At 47.1% G+C, this 22,887-nt stretch overlaps 1 protein-coding gene across 6 annotated transcripts in view; it reads left to right on the top strand.

Moving 5' to 3' along the window:
• Nuggc (nuclear GTPase, germinal center associated) overlaps positions 1-22,887 on the top strand; it is a 42,242-nt gene that overhangs the window by 16,593 nt on the left and 2,762 nt on the right. For 4 of the 6 annotated variants that reach the window (XM_070016740.1, XM_070016741.1, XM_070016742.1 and 1 more), the window contains 10 exons: positions 4,267-4,442; positions 5,587-5,605; positions 5,741-5,830; positions 8,412-8,517; positions 10,288-10,421; positions 13,961-14,125; positions 16,678-16,835; positions 18,417-18,555; positions 19,095-19,203; positions 19,961-20,097. In XM_070016740.1, the coding sequence (XP_069872841.1) occupies positions 4,267-4,442; positions 5,587-5,605; positions 5,741-5,830; positions 8,412-8,517; positions 10,288-10,421; positions 13,961-14,125; positions 16,678-16,835; positions 18,417-18,555; positions 19,095-19,203; positions 19,961-20,097 (1,233 nt within the window). Of the gene's footprint in view, positions 1-4,266; positions 4,443-5,586; positions 5,606-5,740; positions 5,831-8,411; positions 8,518-10,287; positions 10,422-13,960; positions 14,126-16,677; positions 16,836-18,416; positions 18,556-19,094; positions 19,204-19,960; positions 20,098-22,887 lie in introns of those variants that run through there. The other 2 variants (XM_070016744.1, XM_070016745.1) reach the window with 2 other exon arrangements.

Genomic DNA, 22,887 nt, shown 5'->3' with positions numbered 1-22,887 from the left:
TCTGACTAGAGCAGAACAAGGGCAGGATGTGGGTGGCCACAGAAATCTGGCAGGGAGGAATCACAGGGTGGACCTGTGGCTGACACAGAGCACGTGATATCTGAGCAGGACCACTGTGGGGAGGCCTCGGGAGGAGCTGAGGAAGCAAGGGAGAGCGGTGGAGGCAGCCGTGAAGGCAGGGGGCGCAAAGCAGAGCAGCCAGTCACCAAAGAGCTAAGCGGCTGCCACTGTGCCACGAGGAACAGAGACCCCCCAGACCAACACAAACCAAGAGGGGTTAGCGAACACGAACTGGAGGGTCTCCCCCGAGACCTAGGCCAGACCTTAGGACATGGATGGCACCAGCTGTGCGCTCTCTCTCTCTCTTTCTCTCTCTCTTTCTCATGGTCTGTCTCTCTGTCTCTCTCTGTCACTCTCTCTGTCTCTCTGTCTCTCTCTCTCCCTCTTCTTCTGCCCTGTCTCCCAAGACTTGCTTCCCTTTGTATATCTGGATACAAAGTGCTGCTTATGAAGATCCTTTGCTCTGTCAGCTGTTTGGATACACATTGTCACACATTGCTATCTTGGTAGGTCTGTGGTTCAAGGACAGCTTGGACAATGAGTTATTAAGACCCCTCATCTCATCATCAAGCTGAACATATACAAGATTCTAGGCACTCACACACAGTGAGGCCTAGGAAACCCTTAAGGAGGAACAGAAAGGTGCAGTGGCTACGTGCTTCTGAACACTATTTGAAATGAACTCCATAAAAACCAGGCTGATCAGTTCCCCCTGTAATCCCTGCTATGAGAGAGAGGTAGGTAGAAGGACTGCAATCTGAGGCCAACCCTAGGCAAAAAGTGAGACCCTACCTAGAAAAAACAATGTAACTAAAGCAAATAGGACTGGAGGTATAGCTCAGGTGGTGTGACACTTACCTAGCAAGCGCAAGGGTCTGTTCAAATCCATTGGAGAGAAAAAGAAAGAAATAGGAAGGAAGGAAGGAAGGAAGGGAAGTAGGGAGGGAGGAAAGGACCACCTCACCTCTGTCTCTAGATGATCTTGTACTTCATGAGCTTACTATTGTCTGCTGTAGTTTTTATGTCTTTAGATCAAATTGCTAGGAGGAAAATCTTTTAGATTACTGTCCGAGTCCTGGTCAGTGCCTGTCTTTAATGCAGTTAGCCATGATGGAAGGTGGTGGGCTGGGTGAGGTCTACCCCTCCAGCCAGAGTTCAGGGACCTCTCAGAGGTGGGCTGAGGGCGTGGCTAGTCCAGCTGACGGCTCCCAGCTCCCACGGGCCATCACCAAGGTGGGGAGGGCAGCCACCCACCCCCTCTCCTGGCAGAGGGCGGCAGTACGCCAAGACTGGCCGAGGGATGCTCTTCCTGGGTGTGGGGTGTGGATGGAGGAGGGAGAAGGAGGAAGACAAGGCTGGAAATGTTGGCACCAGGCTGCTATAGACAATCCCACCATCAATAATTTGACTTCCTGTGAACACCCAAAGGACAAGCGGGACTAGGGCCCGTGGCATAGAAAGGAAAGGCATGGTGAAGTGAAGGAGCTCTGGAACAAGGGTAGGGATCAGCGCATGAGAGCCTGGGATAGGGAGAGCCGGCAGGCAACAGGAGCTCTGAGCACCCCTCCCAGCCCTCCCCCTGCAAAGAACTCAGCTCTTTCCAGTGTAGGTTTTCACTGGGTGAATAAGTGTGTGTGTGCACGGGGGAGCTTTGTGACTGCTCCGCAATAATGATCTAGACTTGGTGTCAGTAAGTGCTTATAGTCATCTAACCTGTGCCCTGATTTTACAGAAACCATGAAAGCTCAGAGAGGGAAAGTGACTTACCCAAGACCACACAGCTAGTGAATGGCAGAATTTTCAATAGAGTGCAGGCTTTCCAGCTTCCTAGCTCCATCTACCACCTCTCCTCCCTCCCCCTCCCCCCGCCCCTGCCCCTTTTCCACTTTCTGTAAGATGAGGGGTCCAAGTATCCTTCCGGCTCAGGCCATGGGAGCCTTCAGGTGTCAGCCCTGGGAGTAGAAGCGTCAGTCTCGACTTGTTCCAGGTCAGCCAAGGAAGTGACAGCTGGAGAGAGTCCAGGCACTTTGTCTGCATGGAGTGCGGTTGCAGCCAGTCCAGATACACTGGGCAGCTTATCAAAGCAGGCGGGTCTGGCTGGAGACTCTCTCCGAGGAGGTCTCTGGAGTGAAGGATGGTTCCAGCATGCTCTGCTTGGCCCCGGCTCCCCCACATTCCTGTGGTTTCCGGATGGCCTCTCACAAGAAGTTACTCGAGGCTGGGCCTCCCAGGGACAGCCGCTCAGCGACGTCTCTGTGGCTGCCAGCCTTGTCTTTCCCCAAATGACTAGAAATCCAGCCATCCTTGCCTGGCTGCCTGGAGGGTGTGCGACTTTAGGCATGTCACCGGACCCCTCTGGGACCCACTGTCCTCCTGGGAGGGATGGGGGGGGCTACCCCACTCAGAGGTCGAGTCAGTCTTGCTGTACAGATTTCCTGCTTTTTTTTTGCATCTTCCGCAGGTCTTACTGTACCAAATCCTGGCAGTCAGGAGCTTCGTGTGGACCTGAAATTTAACCCAGTCTTTATGACTGCCGTCATTTCCCCTGTTAATACACACTTATGAAGCACCTGTAGTTTACCAGGACCGAGGGGAACACCTGGGAAAGAGGCTCCTTGGAGGGATTCCTAGCCTCTTGGCCTTTGATCTTCCACATCTTTGGGGACATTTGCTGTTTGTTATGGCTGGTGAAGACCCCTCCCCCCCACTTTCCTCTAAGTTGACTGTAATTTGAGAAGTGGAAGGACAGCCTTTGTTTTTGTTTTCTTGTCTAAATGTAATCCTTCACAAGTAATGGGTCAGCCTGTAGACCTGGCTCTAAGTAGCTCTTTTTCCTCCCGGGACCTGTTTTCTTCTCATACTTCAAGGGACTGGCCTAACTGGTTAAATGGCATTTTAGGCGATGATCTCTGGAGTCAAAAGGTTCAGGGAGGCGCTGAACCCGTGGTGAAGCTCAATGCTCCCTTCCTGATTTGAACAGAGCAGCTTTGGTTTTAAAAATCCAGCTTGTACAGTGGAATTCTTCCCAATGCATTTAGTCTGGGCTAGGTATGGACCAAAGGGAAGGAGGCTGGGACTGCAGAAAAAGAGGTTGCTCTGAACCAGACAGCTGATGTTAGGAAACCTCTCCACTGCAAACTTGGCTACTCACCAGCTGTGCGGTCTTAGAAAAAGCAAGTTTGAAACCCACTACCTAGATGAACCTTGTGACATTGGGGGATGGTTAGTCTTTACCCACAAGAGCCTCCAGGTTTTAACAGTTAAAAATGTCTCCAGATATTGCTGGATATGTTCTGTGCACAAATATCTCCACTAGTTACAACCACGGGTATAAAACAAAATAACAATGTAATTAACAAACCACAAACTAGTAACCCCGAAGGATTATTGTGAGAGACCACAAATGAACTTGATCTCTGACCAGACCAACATTTCATTATATGGAGAGAAGACAAGCAAAACAATTCATTAAAAAAAAAAAATCACAGGGCAGTGCATGATAGTGTGCAGTACAAAAGCTGCATAATTAATAAAGCAGTGTTTACACTACCCATAATTTCTTGTTTATGAATCTTTGCAACTTAAGCCATAGTGTGTCTGGCGATGTGGTAACAGGCATGGACACACATCTGAAGGATGTGACAAGATGGTAGCTTTGTAGTAGATGCATGACCCAAATGAGTTCTGCAAAGTCACTTTTCCTAGGGAACAGTCAAGGTCAACCAAGAGAGGAATCTGAGCTCAGAGGACTGATTTCTTGAATGATCTTAATCAGTTCCCCTGCAGGTAGCTTGGAAGCTCTGGTATGGGCCAAACCTGTGCCTGAGATGTGTGGATTCCAGGATGCAAGGTGGTGAACATTCCCTTCCCTTGGGGAACAGAGAGCTGCCTGCAGGAAACCCTGTCTGAAAGGTGCTACCCGAGCAGTCTGGGTGAATAGGATGCCAGGGAAAGGTAGTCAGTCCGCGCATGCCTCCACGGTGAAGGCCTAAGCAGAGGGTGTGGCAAATGCAAAGGCCCTGAGAGCCAAAAGAGCAAGGCACATCTGGAAGCCAGCTCCACCGGTGCACAGAGAATAGGATGGGAGCTCGGGAAGAGGTGTGGCTCTGAGCGAGGGCAGCAAGAGAAAGTGGTCCACAGAGAGCCGCAGCCTCCCCAGCTGAAATGCTGTCCACATTCTCATACGCATTCTGGGCATTTCTGCAGACCATCGACAGGTGCTCAGCCATCTGGGTGATCAGCGACATAGAGAGAGTGTCTGGAGCAAGAGCCCACGAAGAGCTTCTGAATGAGAGTGTCAGAGCCTGCCAGCGCGGCCTCTGCCGGCACGTTGCCCTGGTGGTCACCAAGACCGACAAACTCCACCTGCCGGAATATCTAAGGTAGAGAGGCGGGCCCGTGGGCGGTGGCTCCCAGCGCAACTCTGACTGCAATAATGACAGAAGCTGGCTTTGGGAAGTGACTGCTGGGAATGAAAGAGACCTGTGTGTGACCTCTAAGGTGGCTTGGGTGGGTCTGGAGTGGAGCCTCAGGGTTCCACCTGGGTACCAAGCCAATGTCCTCCACGCAGCTGCTGCTCATCAGCCATGCACACCTCCTGGGCTGTGAGTGCGTGTGAAAGAAGGTCCTTCCAGAAAGAGCCCAAGTCCTGTTCCAGCTTTGACTACTGACCTTTGAAAAGGTCCTCAAAGCTTGAGAACTTTGGCCCCAAAGTAAACGCATTCTCTTAGAGTCAATCTAACATTTAAGAAGATGAGCACAAAAGAGCTCAGGTGGCGTTAATAGATGTGGATTTCTGGCTATCTCTGTCCCTCAGTGAGTAGAAGACTGTAAGGTATCTTCCATATTCAGACAGCTGTGAGAGTGGAGGAGGGAGCAGTGTGTGCACTGGGCTGTGCGGGGCATCTGGAGTGTGTGGTCACAGGGTGCCAAGGCAAGTCACCGACGCTCTTACATGAGCTCCTTTGCCTGTCCCTTTCACCCTCTCCCCTAAGGTCGCTAAGACTCAAGTCTGACTGCTATCTTGAAGAATTCACTGGCCCCCATGAGCTAGGTCAGACGTTTCAGCTTCATTCTGCAGTTTCTCTGCACCCCATCTACCACCACAGAATAAATATCTCAAGCTCACCCTTTCCAATGCCACATCAGCGAAACATAATTAAGGCTGAGTTAGTAAATATTTACCAAGTATTGTGGCAGGGGCTGTGGTCTCTGAGCCATGGGGTAAAAGAGGGTTAAAGATGATATATTCCAGGGATAATAAGCAAAGTGTTGTGAGTCCTAGGCTAAGAGGGCTGCCTTCTGATGGGGAGCGGGGAGGGCATCCCAGGAAATTTCCAGAGTGTAAACTGCCTTACTGTTGAGAACTAAAGACACTTTTCTATGATTGGAAATGAGGTGGTCAGAAGAGGGATTGGAGAGCTTATATAATGGCCTGAGACATGGCTGACCGTGCTGCTTTAGGGAACGTTCCAAAACACAAAGTTAAAATTCAATCATTGTGATCTTTTTCTAATTTCATTTCAGGGAAAGAAAGGTGGGAAATGTAAGTATGGACCAGTTACTTTCATGATCAGTGCTACCTAGTCTTATGCGTAATGAAGATGGCCAAAGTAATTAATATGCCTTATCCTTACTAATAATGCTTCTTTTCATGTTTTTATTTCCTTTCCCAATCTAGCACGCTATTCTAAGTCAGCAGGAGGCTATTTTGGAAAGAAATGAAACAATAAAACTGAAAAGGAATAGACTTCTTAAGGAAAAACTGAAAGTGAGTTTACGGATCTTTTGTGTATTTTTCTGTTTTGTAACCATCAGAAGTTGAGCAACAAACACAAGGGTTTGTCTTGTGTAGTAGGAAAGGCAAAAGCTTTAGAGTGGGCAGTTAGAATCTAATTCAGCCCCACTGTCTTTATTTTTTTTTTTTTGGTGTGGTGGTAGAAGTTGAACCGAGGGCTTCGCACATGTTAGGCAGACTCTGCACCCCTGAGCTATAACCAGAGGTCTATTACTTACTCCCTCTGGGACCTTAGGCAAGTTACATTATTTCTCTGGGCCTCCGTGTTCTCATTTGTATCACAGGAGCTCACAGGATCCGACTCTGATTGTTGGAAGGATTGAATGAGGATCTGAGAAAGATGTCTCAGCCAATCAGGGAAAACCACATAGGGTGAGGTCTTTCATGTGAGAATCGTGATGTGATATGCTGTGCAAACACAGCAAAGATTCCTTAAACCTCTCTTATTAGGGGTGGATGGTACTGTGGAGAGGTGAAGGAGAACCTTCAGCCTCTTATCAACCTTAAAGAACAAATAGCCTTTAGTAAGATAAAGAAAGAAGTAGGAGGTGGGGGGGCGCTTGGGGCAGAAATGCAAACATGATTGACAAGAAATCCCAAGCTGAGTTTTTCGAGCTTAAGTAATCACTCAGTACGAATCTTACTGTTTCCTTAAATTATCTTTATTACTTGGTCACTAACATAACACAAACATGAAGCTTCTTATTCTACTAGTCTTGTACAGGCTATAAAACTGAAACCAATCTTAAGTTGCAATGAAACAAAATGGCATATGTGAGTGAATATAATTTGATAGATGAAGTGGTTTTGCCAAAACTAAACCTTCAGGGTTGGGGTTTGCTGGTAGAAAAAGGCATTTGGCCTCTAGCCAGTTCCACACTGGGTGACTTCCTGGATTTTGACTCCTGGTAACATTGAAGTTGTGAATGTCTGTTGCGGACGTGGGACTGAAAATGTCAAAGTGTTTGTTTACAGCTAGGGGTGATGAGGCCTGGCTCTTCAGCCAACGTTTTCCATGAAGCCATCAAATGCCAGTGCTCTGGAGGCGATAACTAAGTAAAGCTGTTCCTAATCTCTTGAATTGGTCTTGTTGGCATGAAAGAAATATGCATTTTATGAGGCCCTAATCATATTATTTCTGGAACTGGAAACATAAGATACTTTCAATGCACAATTCACAACTACGTTTATTGCTAATAAACATGGCGAATTGGTTTGCGTGAGCTAGGGGCCGGGTGGCAGCAGCATCTGCTTGCAGGGCTGCTGCTGAACTTACCGCTGCGGTGAAAGTTCTGAGGTCCAGTGGCTCAGTGATGCCTAAAGTCTGCAACCCCTTGAGAGGAAACTTAATTTTCATCATAGAAACTGAGACTGAAGTTTATCGTAAGACATTTGTATAGCTCTATGTTGATTTTTTTTTAAGTATATAAATAAAAATGGAGGAAAAAGAGGCTGCAGAGATAGGAAGGATATAGAAGAGGGTAAGGTGAGGTCGGGGCTGCCATGCGGATTTCAGAGGAGGGAGAGTGCTCAACACTTTCAGTGCTGCAGAAAAGAGCCGTAAGAAGGACCAAAACTACTCATGGAGAATAAGACCAAAGGTCTTCCCGAGGGTTGCTCAGCGGGAGGAATCTGTTTGATAATACACAGTGTATATCGTGCCAGCTCCTCATTTACGAAGCTGAGCTGCTAAGATGGAGTCTTGTGGGCTTTTCTGCCCAGGCAGGCCTGGAACCATACTCCTCCCAATCCCAGTCTCCTAGGGAGCTTAGAACGATAGGCACATATCACCATACCCTGCTTTGAGTTGAAGAGGGACCTCAGGTGTACACCTAGGCTGGCCTTGAACCTCCATCCTCTTCCTCTCGGACTCCCAAGTAGGTAAGATTGTAGCATGAGCCACTGGTGCCAGGCTACATTGTAAAATGGGATGACCCAGTTTCCAACCCAGGCCACATTTTGACTACCTGGAATTAGAACACTTGGGGGGTGGGGTTGTGTAGCACAATTCAACCCATAACATGGGGGCTTCTGGAATTTGGCACGTGTCTCCATTCTGACCTTAAGTACGTGTGTACGTGTTTACAACTTGCCTTACCTTGCTCTTTTATATCTTGTGTTAGAAAGAGACGGGAAACCCTTCCCCATCTTCCACTTCCCTCAAACGTCCAGGCCTATACCTGCAGAAGGTGGCTTTCGCTGTGAGTGAGCAGCTGAAAGGATGGAGCACTAGGCTTGCTCCAGTGCGCCTGCTCTCTCACCAAACGCCACCCCTGGCCGTGCTCCACGCGCCGCCCTGCCTTTCAACTTCGTCTTCCCCACATTTCTTCTAAAATTGTTTTTTTTTTTTTTCACTCCCAGAAGTTAGTTTGTAGGCAGCGATTTTCTCACCATTTCTTCTGACCTTGTTAAGAGTGGACAGTGTGTTTCTTGCTGAGTTCTTGCAGAACTGGCAGTGAATGAGCTGATCTTGCCCAGTTCTTTCTTGAGACCTGTGCAATGTTTCCTCGGCCACCCTTGACCTGGGCTGCCTCGTGTGCCTCTCTCACTGCAGAGAAAACTGCCAGCTTATCTGAAGGTTCTGGAAGCCTCTGATTTGGTGTACACTGTCAGCGCCCAAGAGTACTGGCAACAGGCCCTCCTCACCGAGGAACAAACTGGTAATAGACATTTATTTCCATCGCTGACATTCTCTTGGCACTCCCAACATCCTGCTTTTGAACATTTTGTGCCACAGAAGTTTCCTTCCCAATTTCACCCCCACCCCCACCCCCCATCCCAACTTGCCACGGTATCTGTGACTATTAGCAAATCTATGATCTATTCTATGTTCTTTTGCCCTGCATTGTGTGGCTTGGCTCCACAGCTCCTTGACCTCCTCCACCAGCCCCTTGACCTCTTCTAACTGTTGGGAAGATCAGAAGGAGATTCTGATCTTCCCAACAGTTAGAAGAGGTCAAGGGGCTGGTGGTTATTTCCTTGGAATGCATTCTGGTCTTCCTCACCTACCCAACAAGAGACACCACACGTGGTTTCCGATGTGTATCATGTGCCTTTGCAGTGAGGCTGAGAAGGTAGAAGGCCTCGTTCTTTTCCTAAACAGACTTGACATCTACATGAAGAGCTAATTTGAATCCATGTGCAAAAAATTAACAGAACAGCCAGACACATTGCTGGCTGTGAACACAAGAGAAGGTCAGAGAATCTTGAGTCCTTGTAGGCAAGCCTGCTAGCTCACAGCTGGATATGAGCACTGGTGCTGGGGCTGGAGCTCAGGCTTTGTACTCAGCTCTTTCACTCAAGGAGGGAGCTCTACCAATTGAGCCATACCTCTACTTTCAGCTTTTTTTCTGGTTAATTGGAGATAAATGTCTCTAGGATTTGTCTGTCTGGGCTTTGAACCTCAGTGCTCAGATCTCATCCTCTGAAGTAGCTACAATTGCAGGTGTGAGCCAGTGGTGCCTGGGTTGAGCTGGACTTTGATCTGAGCCCAACAGGGCTTACTTTGTATTCTACCCATTTGTCTAGAGCTGTACACATGTGTGAGTAGAGACATAGTGAGTGGACACTGATTGAACAGGGCATAGAAGATAGAATCAGCAGGAAGATGTATGGAACTAAGTAGAAAAATTCTATTTAATTTGAATAACAGTAAAACCATGATCTCCCTTAACACACCCTATCTATCAAAAGGTTAGGATGAAGGCTAGTTCTTTTTTTTTTTTTTTTTTTTTTCTTTTTGATCCGGTCGTGGGGCCTGACCTCTGGGCCTGGGTGCTGTCCCTCAGCTCTTCAGCTCAAGGCTAGCGCTCTACCACTTGAGCCACAGCACCACTTCCGGCTTTTTTCTTTTTTCTTATGTGGTGCTGAGGAATCGAACCCAGGGCCTCATGCATGCAAGGCAAGCACTCTACCACTGAGCCACCTTCCCAGCCCAGCAAGTTCTGATCTAGAACACACACACACACACACACACACACACACACACACACACACACACACACACACACACACACACACACACACACACACACACACGGGGTACTCGATCCTCTTGAAAGCCAAGATGGGCTGTCCTGATGCTCAGGGTACATGGCACAGAAACATCTAGAAGGACCAAAGAGCTTAGACTCTAGAAACAACCACCTTTGCTTCCTCTCTGCAGTGAGAACAGCAACCCAAAGGAAAGTGCCCATTATTTTAGCCAGTTTGTAGTTTTCTATGTATTTTGCTGCTAACTAAAATTAATATTCAGCTTTGCTGGCCTACCATCCATTGTGGTTGGTCATAGATGTGGTCCTTCAGAAAGCTAGCCAGCTTGCTCAGCTGTCGCTTATCCAGACCACCAACCTCATCTTTCAACTCTTAGGAATTCTATTGGTTACCAACTTCCAGCTTTTTAAAGTGTTTGCACTGCCTGTGAATTCCAGAGATCCCCAAGTTAAGAGAGTTTATCAGGAAAAGACTCCTGGATGAGAAGAAGAGGATGGTGACCAAGTATATCACAGAAGCCTTTGGCCTGTTGCTCCTCATGGAGGGCTTCAACTCTGCAGATAACCTTTTGGTAAGGAAGATCCCTGGTGTCCATTCTTTCCCTCTGCCCGGGAAGATGTTCCCTGTCCCCCGTTGGAATATTAACTTACAGTGTTTTCTCTTTACCAATCAAAGGAACATACAATTCTAAGCACTTAAGGAGACAAACACAATAATCAAAGAGTTAAAATTATGACACTTGAATAAAAGGGAAAGGAATAATATTTTACTTGGACAGATGGGCTGAAAGAAAAATGAAAAAATGTTCAGTGAGGAAAGCAAAAAAGAAGAAAAAATAGTGGATCTTTTAATCTCTCCTGAGACTTGGGATGTGTTTCAAGATGGCAGGGTGATTTGGTTTACTTCTAGTGGAATACAGATGATCGCTGGTCGTTTGGTAGAATTGTGTGCACACAATTCCCCCAAATGATCATCTGTCCGTGGATTTCCTTCATGCTCTGTTACTCTCAGAATCTCCAACTCAAAGAAGTAGTATGATGAAAGAGTGTGACAGGAAAGAAATTGGAAGGAACTTCAGCAAAGCTTAAAAGTTTATTTTCACTGTCTAGAATTCAGGCCTTTTGGATATCTAACTAACAATCATGTTTTTTTTTTGGTAATAGATGGATGTATCTCTTTGATGGATGTCTTTTTAAATTCGAATGTAAGCAGGATAAGCTACTGACTTAGAGGCTTGAGGAGAGTTGAAAAAAGTCAGCTCCTCTAGTCATTCACTGACCGGTTTGTTCCTTTGAACTGAATATACAGCAGCAGTGAAACCATGTAGAAAACCAGAACCTGGCCCCACCATGTGCTGCAAGCTACCCAGGAAACCAACCCCTTACCTACAATATAATACCCAGCCCAGGAAGCCAGGCTCTGTCTCTAAAGGACTTAGAGATGGTCAGACTGTCTATCTCCAGCAACAATCCAGGAAAACTAGAAAGGACTTCCTTAATGGTCAGTCCTAAGTAACCAGGACTTCCTAGCTTCTGTGATGTAAAGGCCATACATGTACCCCTAGGCACTCCGTGGGACCAGCTTGTTTCCCACTCCCCCATACCCACAGACTCCATTTGGGGCATACCTGAAGCCTATTCTCTTTTACCCTCTAAAACTTTCTCACTGTCAAATTTGAGGGACGGTGTGTGAAAATGCCCCTGCTTTAGCAGGCTCTGAGTGCCTAGTCTTTGTTTTGCTCACTTGGTTGATCCTTGTTTACTCCCACACTTGCTTTTACCCATCAGATTTGGAGTCGTCTGACTTCTTGTTATGCCCAAACAGGGAAGTGTTGAGGAAGTTCACTGTGGGCTGGTTTTAGAATGGGCTAAATGGGGCTGGGGAGTGATAAGGAGAGGCCGAGACTGCAGACGTGATTTCTATGTGAACATTAGCTGTGCCAGCTGGAAAGTCTCTGCAGTTTGGCGCTATGCCTGCATCTGAAAAATCCCATATGGTGGTGGCACACAGCACCACACCACGGCCTTCTCCCTCATACTTTTCTTTGTTTTGGTCTGGTGGTGTGAGACAAGAACAAAACAAAACTGGAATCTGAGATGTTCACATTTGACTTGTGTCCTCTGAAAGAGTCGGGAAAAGGATTCGACCTTCCAACTTCCCAAAAAAGTTCTTCAGGGTGATATTTGCCTTTCTGCCCAACACAAGATTGCTTTTGGAAGTGGTGATGGAAAATGAATCAGATGTGATGCTGTGTGTGGTTGGTTTCTCTTACAAGCACAAGGACAAGGCATTTTGCAATCAAACCCAGAAACCTTGCCCTGCACGCTCTTCTTCCCAGCCCAAAGGGGCAGCCACTGGGGGTCTCAGTCCATCCTTGCCCGCAGCCTCATCGAAGACACAGGGCAGGGGTGGCCCAGGGCACCTCCCTAGGAGCACTCCGAAGGAGTTTCCTTGGCTTTCCTCAAAATTCCTTGGCCTCTGATAGTGGTTTTAGTTCTTTGATGGAAAGTTGGAAGAAAATTCTTATGTGCCTTTGAATTCTGGAAAAAAAAAATCAGACCTAAGAATGTATGTGATTGATCATTTTTTCAAGATTCTAATCAAAACCTTAAAGTTGGGGTAGTTCATGATTTTAAACACGCAGTCATGATTTTTAAGAATTGGTAGGAAGTTGATATGACATTTCAATGTCCAGTGAGCCCTGCATTTAAGCAGACTCTGACAGCTTTCCCCTGTCTTTAATAACCTGCTCTTAGCAATAAGGCTACCCTTGGCTTTGTCACATGACATCACGAGCATCCACACGAGTGTCAGTGGCGTAAACCTCTCACACACAGGTCATTGTCCTTACTGTATTGTTTTTGGTGACTTGAATGCAGCCTCACCCTTCAGCCTGTCTACCAACCCCTTTTTGTATTGGTCATTTGTTTATTATGCCAGGCCTGGGCACTATCCTTGAGCTTTCTTGCTCGAGGCTAGTGCTCTATCACTTGAGACACAGCTCCACGTTCTGCTTTCTGGTGGTTAATTGGAGATAAAAATCTTATGGATTTTCTCGCCCTTGCTAGCTTTGAACCTCAACCCTCAGATCTTAGTCTCAAGAGTTACTACGGGTAGAGTTGTGAACTACCAGAGTCTGGCTTGTGTTGATTATTTTTGAGACAAAGTTTTGCTTTAATCCTGTCTGTCTGGACCGTGATCCTTCTATTTGTGCTTCGCTTTGTCTCTGAGGTGAGAGGCATGCATCACTGCACCCAGCCATTGTGCTTTCCCCATAATTAGGGATGACAGGTGTGTGTACCATCTCTAGCCATTGGTTGAGATGACATCTCATGACTTTTCATGCCTTGGCTGGCCTAGAATAGTGATCCTCCAAACTTTACTTCCCTAGTAGCTAGAAACACAGGCTAGAGCCAATCTGGCTCAAGCTCAGCATATATGAGAAAACTGTCCATATGTGTGTGTACATATATAATTATACTTATGCATGTATAATATATGCATATGTATATATGCAATTATATATATATATATATATATATATATATATATATTGCTGACCAGAACATGGCTATGTAGTACACAACTCTTTTTCTGCCTAATTCAATCTTTTGTATTCTTTTGTGAAAATAAATAACATGGCTTTATTTCTATGGCCCCATGGCTTGCTATTCAAAATGTGGTCTAGAGCCTAGAAGTTCAGCCTGCCTGAGGGCTGCCTAGAAATGTAGACCAGGCCCTTAGATTTTAAGGTCACTCAGTGATGTGAATGTACATTAAAGCTTTCAAAACTCTTTCCTCAGAACACTGCTTTGTGCAAAGTGAAAGGTCATCAAGTATCAAATCGGATGTTGTTGGGAAAATCTACTTTAATGGGTTTGTTTACTTGATTAGTACCTCCCCAAAGGCCCTGTGGGGCTTACACTAAAGGAAGTTTCCAGAAACACCAATTGTCCTGTTCGCAAAGTCTAAGGATAGCTTTCTGGGGAACTGCTGGAAATTGCAAACCACAGCCTGGGTTGGTGACAAGCATAATAGAAAAAGCGAAGTTTGAGGAGAAGGTGCCTTGGGAGGGGACTGCCCTCATGTTCCTTCCGGCCCTGTCCCTAGAATGAGCACTTGCACATGAGTGGCCTGCGGCGGTTTGTGGAGGACAAGACAGAGATGCTGGAGAAGGACATTGAGCAGTGTTTTGCCCACATCGAGCAACCCCTGTGGGAAGGGGTCCAGGCGGCCAGGACTTCCTACCGACGCATCCTGGGGGCCTGCCTGGTGGTGAGTGACGCCCTCCAGGGAAATCCTGTGCTATTCAGTGAGACCTGTCTGAGAGCCGGGCTCTTTTTCACTATTCCATTGTTTGCGATGGAGATAAAGAGCTAGAAGACAGTAGGAGAAAGTACAAATTACATAGATGTGCATTGTAAGGACCGAGGCTCATGGTTCAGCAGAGATATACCTAGAACCTTGGGACTAAGATACTCAGTTTGAAGGCCACCAAGCATTCACCATGGAGCCCTGGGCAAGGAATGGAACCCATTTAAAGGCCTTTCATCTTTTTCTTCTATAGAAGGGGAAAACAAAAGCTTTGCCCTACTTATCTTGTGGTGTTGAAGTCATTGTCCATTTGACGTTACTGGAAGAATGCATCTTGAAACCTCTCATTGCCTTATTTTTTACGTAGTTGTATGAGGCTTCTGAGAGATGAAAATGTAAGGACAAGGCAGAATTACCTAAGCCTCAGGGGGAGGAAAAGGAGCCCACTGCATTAGTTTACTCAGGCTGCCAAAACAAAACACCATAGATGGACTGCTGACGGTCGAAACTGATTTATCTTCTCACGGAGTACTTTGGAGTACTTGATGTTCAGGGTCAAGATGTTGGCAGGGTTGGTTTCTCTTAAAGTCTTTCTCCTTGACGTGCATATGGAGGTCTCACTGTAACTTCCTGTGTGTGGTCTTTTCGTGTGTGTGTGTGTGTGTGTGTGTGTGTGTGTGTGTGTGTGTGTGTGTGTGTGTGTGTGTGTCTTGTACTTTAAGGCTTTCTCTGGAAATTCCATCACATTGGGTGTTAGTACTTCAATATGTAAACTTTGGAGCAACAAGCTCCAGTTACGTAGGGTGATGGATGATATTGACCATGCAGTAAGGATGATATGAACATCTTTGTTGCTGGGAGCAGAGTGCTGATACTCTGTCTGAATTGCTTTTAGTGCAATGAAAAGCATATAAATTTTCTATAAGTGTTTCATGGTTGTGGATGGTAATAACTTTTGAGCATATGGACCCTTCTGGGTCTTACTTTCTATGTGTTTTGTTTCAGTGTCTAAATAAGCAGGCCAGTATGCTACAATTGACATGAAAGGGAAGTAGGAGATGCTGCCAGTATAGGACAGAATAAATGTAAATAAAAGCTAAAAGAGAGCCAAGTGATGGCGGCTTATTTCTAGAATCCTTGCTACTCAGGAGGCAGAGATCTGAGAAGCAGGGTTTGGTGCCAGCCAGGACACTTTGGAGGCAGCCAGGGCAGACAAATCCTGGAGACTCCTATCTCTGTACAACCAGGAAAAAAAACAAAAACAAAAACAAAGCCAACTCCAAGTGGAGGTGTGGCTCAAGTGGTAGAGCATCAGCTGGGAGCAAAAAAGCTGAGTACCAGTACACACACACACACACACACACACACACACACACACACACACACACACACACACACACACACACACACACACACACACACACACACACACACACAGTTAAAAGAGTGAATCTGGGCCGGTGGGATGTGGATACAGAATGAGAGCCAGGGGTGTCTTGCATATAGCTGGGGAGGTTGGCCTAGCACCCTCTCATCCTCCTTAGCTCCTTCCCCTAAGTAAGTGTGACCCACTATGTGTGACCCACTATGCCTGCCACAAGTGTGACCCACAAGTGTGACCCACTATGCCTGCCTAGCGAACACATTTTTAATTCTCCTTAACTAACAATCACTGTCTTGGCTTTATTTATTTATTTATTTATTGCCTGTCCTGGGGCTTGAACTCAGGGCCTGGGCATTATCTCTCTGAGCTTCTTTTGCTCAAGGTTAGTGCTCTACCACTTGAGCCACAGCGCCACCTCAGGCTTTTTTCTGTGTATGTGGTGAACCCAGGGCTTATGTATGCTAGGCTAGTACTCTTCCACTGAGCCACATTCCCAGACCTTGGCTAAATTTTATTAATGTCTCTTGCTTTCTATTTCCCTTTGAATTATGAATTTATTCCCCCGAGGAGAAAATTTCCCTAGGGAAAAAAAATTTTCTCTGGGAATAGGTATGCAAAGCAAATTGCGTTCCATTAAATACTTAACAATAAGTACACAAAAGTTGCACTCACCTCAGGGAATCTAAGACATATAGTTCATGTCAGGTCACAGCATGTTTTCATCCATCCATCCCATAATTACACATTTAACAAGTAGCTGTCCAGCACTGCATAAGTCTCTGCCCGATATGGAATCTACAAGGACAGGTGAGATTCCAAGCCGGATCTCTGCACGCTGATGGCCCGATAGGAGCGCTTGACAAGTGAGTAGACTGATAAATCATACGAAAATCATTGAATCAAGGTGAGCCCACAGCATTCTGGGAGCCCAGGCCAGGGCTCCCAGCCGACCTGGAGGCAGGCATGTGGGCCTCCCCATCTGGTTTAATAATAAATTTACATACTATGTTGTCTCCACTCCTTCCTGTGATTCTCAGTAGTGGCCTTTGGCCAAAGCCAATGCAAATCTGATCCTGTTACTTTCTACCGAATGCGGCTAACTCTGTGAATCCATTGTTTAATTGTCTAGAGGAGTAAAGGGAACCAAGGCTTTCACCAGACTCTGAAAGCTGTGTGCCTGAAAAATGGCGTCTATGCCTCCAGGACTCTGGCCAGAATTGACCTGAATGAAGCCATCACTCGGCCCATCTATGACCACATCGACCCTGTGTTTGGAGACATTTTTAGGTAAAGGATCTTTTTGCTGTGTGCACAAACGTCTGCAGAATGCCGAGCCAAAGTCTCAGCTGTAAGAATTTATTCTTTGGCCCTGCAAGTATAAAGTATAGCTGGTTCCTTGAGGAAGAAAGCTTAGCCTTTGGCAAAACACAAAAGTCTTCTAGGTTTGCTTTACTTACAAAAATTTCCCATGGTGACCTGGAGTCCAGTCTCAGATGTTACTTTCAGACTAATATTATGATTCCCAGTATTTTTTTAAATATCTCCTGCATACAGCAGAGGATACGTTTTCTTAGGGTTTTGAGCCCAGGACGCAGTATTTTAATTGGAGCACATGGGATTTAAGCAAACACATGGTCTTCTGAACTTTTCCTGAATGCAAAAAAAAGAAAAAAGTTTCTGACAGCTGCATGCTCATGAACATGACACTGAGCTGGGGGCAGAGGCCCCTGCCTTCCCATCTTCCCCGATCCAGTTCTGTTGTCCACCCTCAGAAGGAGCTTCTCCTGTTCCCTAGTGACGTAGCTTGTACCCTCTTCCTCCCCTGTCTCCCCGGGGATTTCAGCTGGTTGATCTACTGACCAGCCACTGCTCTAGCCATTTCTCCTCAGCACCCTCTCTGCTCCACTCCTCTCTCCCCAAATCTCTGGTATTCTTGACCTCCCCTCCCTTGGCAGCTGTGGGATATACCCCAGATCCTCTACATGGCTTTCCACACCTTCTACCACCTCCCAACTCCCTGGTACCCTGTGTGTGCCAGCCTGATGGGGAGCAGAGAGCAACCCTCTCGGGCATTGTGTTGAACACCTGCACACACTAATTATGTCATTGTGCGATTCCAGCAGTCTTACCCTTGAATGAGCTGAAATTCAGAATAGTCTGACTTCTCTAGTGACAACCAACCATGAGTAAAGAGTTAGACAGGTTCAAGCCAGACACCAATGGCTCACACCTGCAATCTTTGCTAGTCAGGAGGCTGACATCTGAAGATTGAGGTCTGAAGCCAGCCTGGGCAGGGAAATCCCCAACACTCTTATATCCAGTTAGTTAGCAAAAAGCTGGAAGTGGAGGTGTGGTTCAATTAATAAGAGTGCAAGAGCAAAAGGCCCTAAATTCAAGCCCCGACTGCCTGCAAAACACTCCATAACCTGCTGCTTCTTGTTCCTGGGCATTCTGAAATCTCAAACATTGTCTTGTCCATGAGGATTAATACTTCTTTTCACTCTCTTACATCTGAGCTGTGTGTTAGGTTGGAGTTCAAGTCCCATCCTTTCCAGCAGGGAATACTTTGGCAGTACAGAAGTAAAGAGTTTAGAGGTGACAGCAGCGTTCAGAGCTGGAACCTGTCCTTACTATGTGACCTGGGACCCACTAACTCCTCCTCAGAGCCTCAGTTTTCTCATCTATAAAATGGGCATCAGTCACCACTGATTATATAGGAGCTTGTGTCAGCACAGCATGGTGCCTGCCCCATGAGAGGAATGTGACAGCTGTCAGGTCTTGCCACTGTTCTCTCTAAAGGAAATGAAGGACGTCAGCTAGTTCAAGCTTGATTTCGTTGTCTCAACTACCCATGCTGTTTCTCCATAGGGCAGGCAAGCCCACCAGCTCCGCCCTGATGCCTCTCATAGACGCGTTTAAACACTCCCTGCAGGAGAAAATGACGGAAATCAGGATAAGAAATGGCTGGAAATATGATAGCTACAAGAAAAGTTTCCTGATCCAGGAGGTATGTTTCTTATAAAGCAGAGCAGATGGGCAGGACTTGAGGCTCCATCTCTTTCCACTTGTACCTCTAAAGCATTCAGGGACTGGACGTACCACTTGGAGACCCTGAGAAACATGGACCATAAACAGACGAGGGCTGTTTAGTAAGTTAGTTATTTGTATACCTCACCAGTTGGTTGTGCGGACAGACAGGACTTGTCTGTGGCTCTCTCTTCTGCAGCCAGCTCCAGTCTTATGGCAATGCTGAGAGACAGCTGGCTCTTCCCTCAACTTCCTGTCCAAAGAGAGCTTGTTCCAGAACCCTGCCTGGGCCTGGATTCAACCCAGCACATACCTACAGACCATAGTTTGTAGGAGCCAGGCTCCATGGAAGCATTCAGGGGTATGAGGATTCTGAGGGCCAGACGCTGGCCTGTGAGGTGCTGACAGCGAGTCGCAGCCATGACATAGAGTCAGCCATCACAGGAAGCAGAGGGGAGTGGCCAGATGCAGACATGCCCGACCTGTCCCACATGGTCTTGTGTTGGTGTGGCTTCTCAGATCAGTGCCATCCTGGGAGGCCTTGAGGGCTACATCCTCAGAAGGAAGAGGAGAATCTATGAGTCTGTCACCAGCTCTGTCCAGAGCGACCTGAAGCCCTGTTACGAAGGTTGGCTGGGGGGGGGGGGGCGGTGAGGGGGGAAGAGAAGGGTTTCCTTTTGCTCAACCTCTGGGGTCTTGTAGATCCTTAGCATCCTAGCATCCTTCCTGCACCTTAAGTCCTTGTAGCTCTCTCTGTGTACACGTAGGAACTGGGTAATTGCAGGGTGTGAGGAAGAGGGATTGAGCCATCCCTGCCTCTGCACGTTTCCAGCTCACATTCTTTACATTCTTTTTTTTTTTTTTTTTTTTTTTGCCAGTCCTGAGGCTTGAACTCTGGGCCTGGGCACTGTCCCTGAGCTCCTTTTGCTCAAGGCGAGTGCTCTACCACTTGAGCCACAGCTCCACTTCCAGCTTTTTGAGTGGTTTATTGGAGATAAGAGTCTCATAGAGTTTCCTGCCCAGGCTGGCTTTGAACCACTATACTCAGATCTCAGCCTCCTGAGGAGCTAGGATTAGAGGTGGGAGCCACCAGCGCCTGGCAACTGCTCATATTCTTAAGAAACTGACATTCAGGACTCTTGATTTTGGGGGGGAAGGAGGAGGATTGTAGTCTACTTAATTTTCTCATTAGGTTTTCTGAATGATAGTTATCTGAATATTGAGTGTTATTTTATGCAAATAGCTATATGGATGGTTGTAGATGTGTTGATACATGTGTTTGTGTGTCTAGTTTTCTTCATCTGCTTGCTCGCTCATTTCCCTTTCTGATGCCACAGGCTTCTCAGCAAGTCCTTATAGTGTGACTGTGGCTGTCATTTTTGCAGAGGCAGCTCAGATCACTGGCAGAAAAGCGTGTGAGAGGATGAAGGACGTCATTCGAAGAGGGGTGGAGCGACAGGTAGCCGAGGGCATGTTTGAGAGGGCTCAAGAGCGGATGCAGCACCAGTTCCAGCTGCTGAAGGTATTCATTCCCTGCGCAGCCTCAGCATGAGCCCCGTCCCTGGAGTCCTCAGTGGGGTTTGGGGGAGGGCTGCAGTAGGCATGTGAGCACAGGAGGAGTTAGATGACTTCTCCCTCATGGGCCCAGCCTGGGCCAGAGAGGAGGCCCCTGCTGCTCAGCTTCCTCTCTTCCCATCCTCCAGTGTTGGTGTCAGCCCTCCTCTGGGTCTGGGGCTACAGGATTGTAGTCTGCTCAGCTCTTTCCTCTGTCCTTCCTCTTTAGTAAGACACTTGAGGACAACAACTGCAATAGATAGGCAGCTGCATTAGCTCAAGTCTGGGAGGTGGGCACTGTTACTGTTCTCCTCTGCATTCTGTACAGTGAGGGAGAGTCAGGATGCCGCACGCTCGCTGAGAGGAGGAGCTAGGGCTGGGGATGAGGTAAACCTGGCTACAGCATCTCAGTAGTTGGACAGCTTTGGGTTGAGTCCAGCTCTCTCACTATATGGTTCTCAAGAGTCCTCTTAGACATCAAGGTATCTGTTAAGAACATGTGGACCTCTTGTTGCAGACCTGGGTCTCTTGGCTTGCCACCTCCTCCCATCAAGTGATAGAAAGCCTCCTCTTAGTCCAATCCACTCCATACCCCTCCCTGACCTCGTGAGACTTCAGATTCTTCTGTCTAGTTCAGCCTTGGCTGAGAGCTGGCCAGTGACTGCACCAGCCTCCCTAGATACCTCGGCCTGCCTCTCTCCAGCCCCTTCCCCTCTCAGCTCCACAGCCCAGGCAGCCAGCCTTCCCTTGGGTAGGTGAGAGCCGCCTTGTCTACCAGCAGCAGTTCAGTTTCAGGCAGGCAAAGTCACCACCTGCACATGGGTGCTGGCAAGAAACAGCCCAGCTCCTCCAGGCTGACCTCCACCAAGTATGGAGAAATCAGATCTCCAGGTGTTCAGAAACCAGTTCCCCGAGATAGTGATTCCTACGCTGGCTGTGTACCAATGTACCCTAATCCCAGCAACGTAAGAAGGAAAAAACGGGCAAGATCCTAGGGCGTTCTCGTTCCCTGGAGGGTGCCCAAGACAAGAAAAGCACTCTAGTTTAAGTGTTTGAAATATTTTAGTTCTAAATGGACAGAATTTCTTTTTACACATATCTGATGTTTGAGATTTTACTGCCTTACCTTTTTACCATGTTCTTTTAACTGAAGAACGAAAACAATGATCTGTTGAATGTCCTGTCTGGTCTTCCGTACATGATTCTATGTGTGGCCAGCTGGGCGGTTTGGCTCTGTAGTAAGGGATCTTACACATAGGAATCCTGAGGCCATGAGCATGTACGTGACTTGCTCAAGGCTACACCTTTTAGTCTGGCATTAAAGAAGTATCAGATTTGGAGTCAGGAGATCTGGGTTCAAAACTGAGCCCACCAGGCTAAAGAAAGGAGTTGGGTATTTTCCAAAAAGAAACAGAAACAAGCAAAAGGAAGAAAAATGGTTGAGAGCAGCAAGAAGCCATCGGGAAGAAGAATCAGATCTGTCCATCAAAGTGTGCTGCACAGAGGAGGTGTCAATGCACAACTATCCAAGGATGGACAGCAGGAGAGGACAGGGGTAGTACCAGCCCTGCCCTTTGTCCATCTTGTGGTTGGCATCCTTGCCCCACCTCCTCTTTAGCTGTTGATTCCCAGATCAGCAGCAGCGGACACTTTCCTGGAGTCTTGATAGGCTGGAAAGGAGAGATGCTGCCCTCTGACCCTGCCGCGGACCGGCTCTGTCACGACAACGGAGGACACCTAGTGGAGGAACTGGGATAGGTGGGGAGATGGCAAACAGACAACTCACACACAAGAGGAGTGGATGCTGAGTGCTGAGTGCGATTTAATGCAGAGGATAACAAACTTTTATAGCAAAAGTCTCCAGGAGAAAGGGCAAAAGGTTACACAATCTTGTTGCAGGGCTTCATTCTTGGGTGGTCACCAGCTGGTCGCCTGATAGGCACTTGTTTACAGCTTATCTCTATTTTTAAGAAATACAATGGGTTTTGGGCTGAGAAGGTAGCTCAGCGGTAGAGTGCATGCCTTGCAAGCATGAGGCCCTGGGTTCGATTCCTCAGCACCACATAAACAGAAAAAGCCGGAAGTGGCACTGTGGCTCCATTGGTAGAGCACTAGCCTTGAGCTGAAGAGCTGAGGGACAGTGCCCAGACCCAGAGTTCAGGCCCCATGACTGGAAAAAAAAAAAACAATGGGTTTCGATGTTTATCACCAATTAACCATTGCCTTTTTTTATAGAGGCCTTAACTGTCCCATAAGATCTTTCCTGTTCCTTCTTTAATAGTAAGCACCAAGGAGGCCTAGATCCAGCAAGTCTCTTAGTAAATGAAAGAGAGTAACAGGAAGTTCTTTCTCCTAAGTAGTTCTCCCAAAGTGGTGCTGTAGCTCAAGTGGTAGAGCGCTAGCCTTGAGCTGAAGGACAGTGCCCAGGCCCAGAGTTCAAGCCCCACGACCAACAAAAAAAATAAAATAAAATAAAATAAACCCTAAGTAGTTCTCCCAGCAATTGCCATACATTCTTTCTGTTCTAGCCGCGCCTACAGCTTCTTGTAAATCTCTTACAAACAATTCCTTCTGCTGAAATGATGTCGTGAAACCCCCAATACTTTTATATTTACTTATGACTTGTCTACTAGCCTCCATAAGAGGGGCTTTCAGGGTAGCACTTAACTCTGGTGAGTTAGTCATATTTTTAAGACACTCATCAGATGTTGGAGTCATCAACACTCTTAAGAAAGAGCTTTGAATAAGGGAACGTTGA

The sequence above is a fragment of the Dipodomys merriami genome, unplaced genomic scaffold (genome assembly GCF_024711535.1).
Source record: "Dipodomys merriami isolate MVZ:Mamm:240054 unplaced genomic scaffold, mDipMer1.0.p SCAF_12, whole genome shotgun sequence".
Classification (NCBI taxonomy): Eukaryota; Metazoa; Chordata; class Mammalia; order Rodentia; family Heteromyidae; genus Dipodomys; species Dipodomys merriami.
Note: the sequence above shows the minus strand (reverse complement) of the source record. Positions and strands in the feature narration are given on the sequence as shown.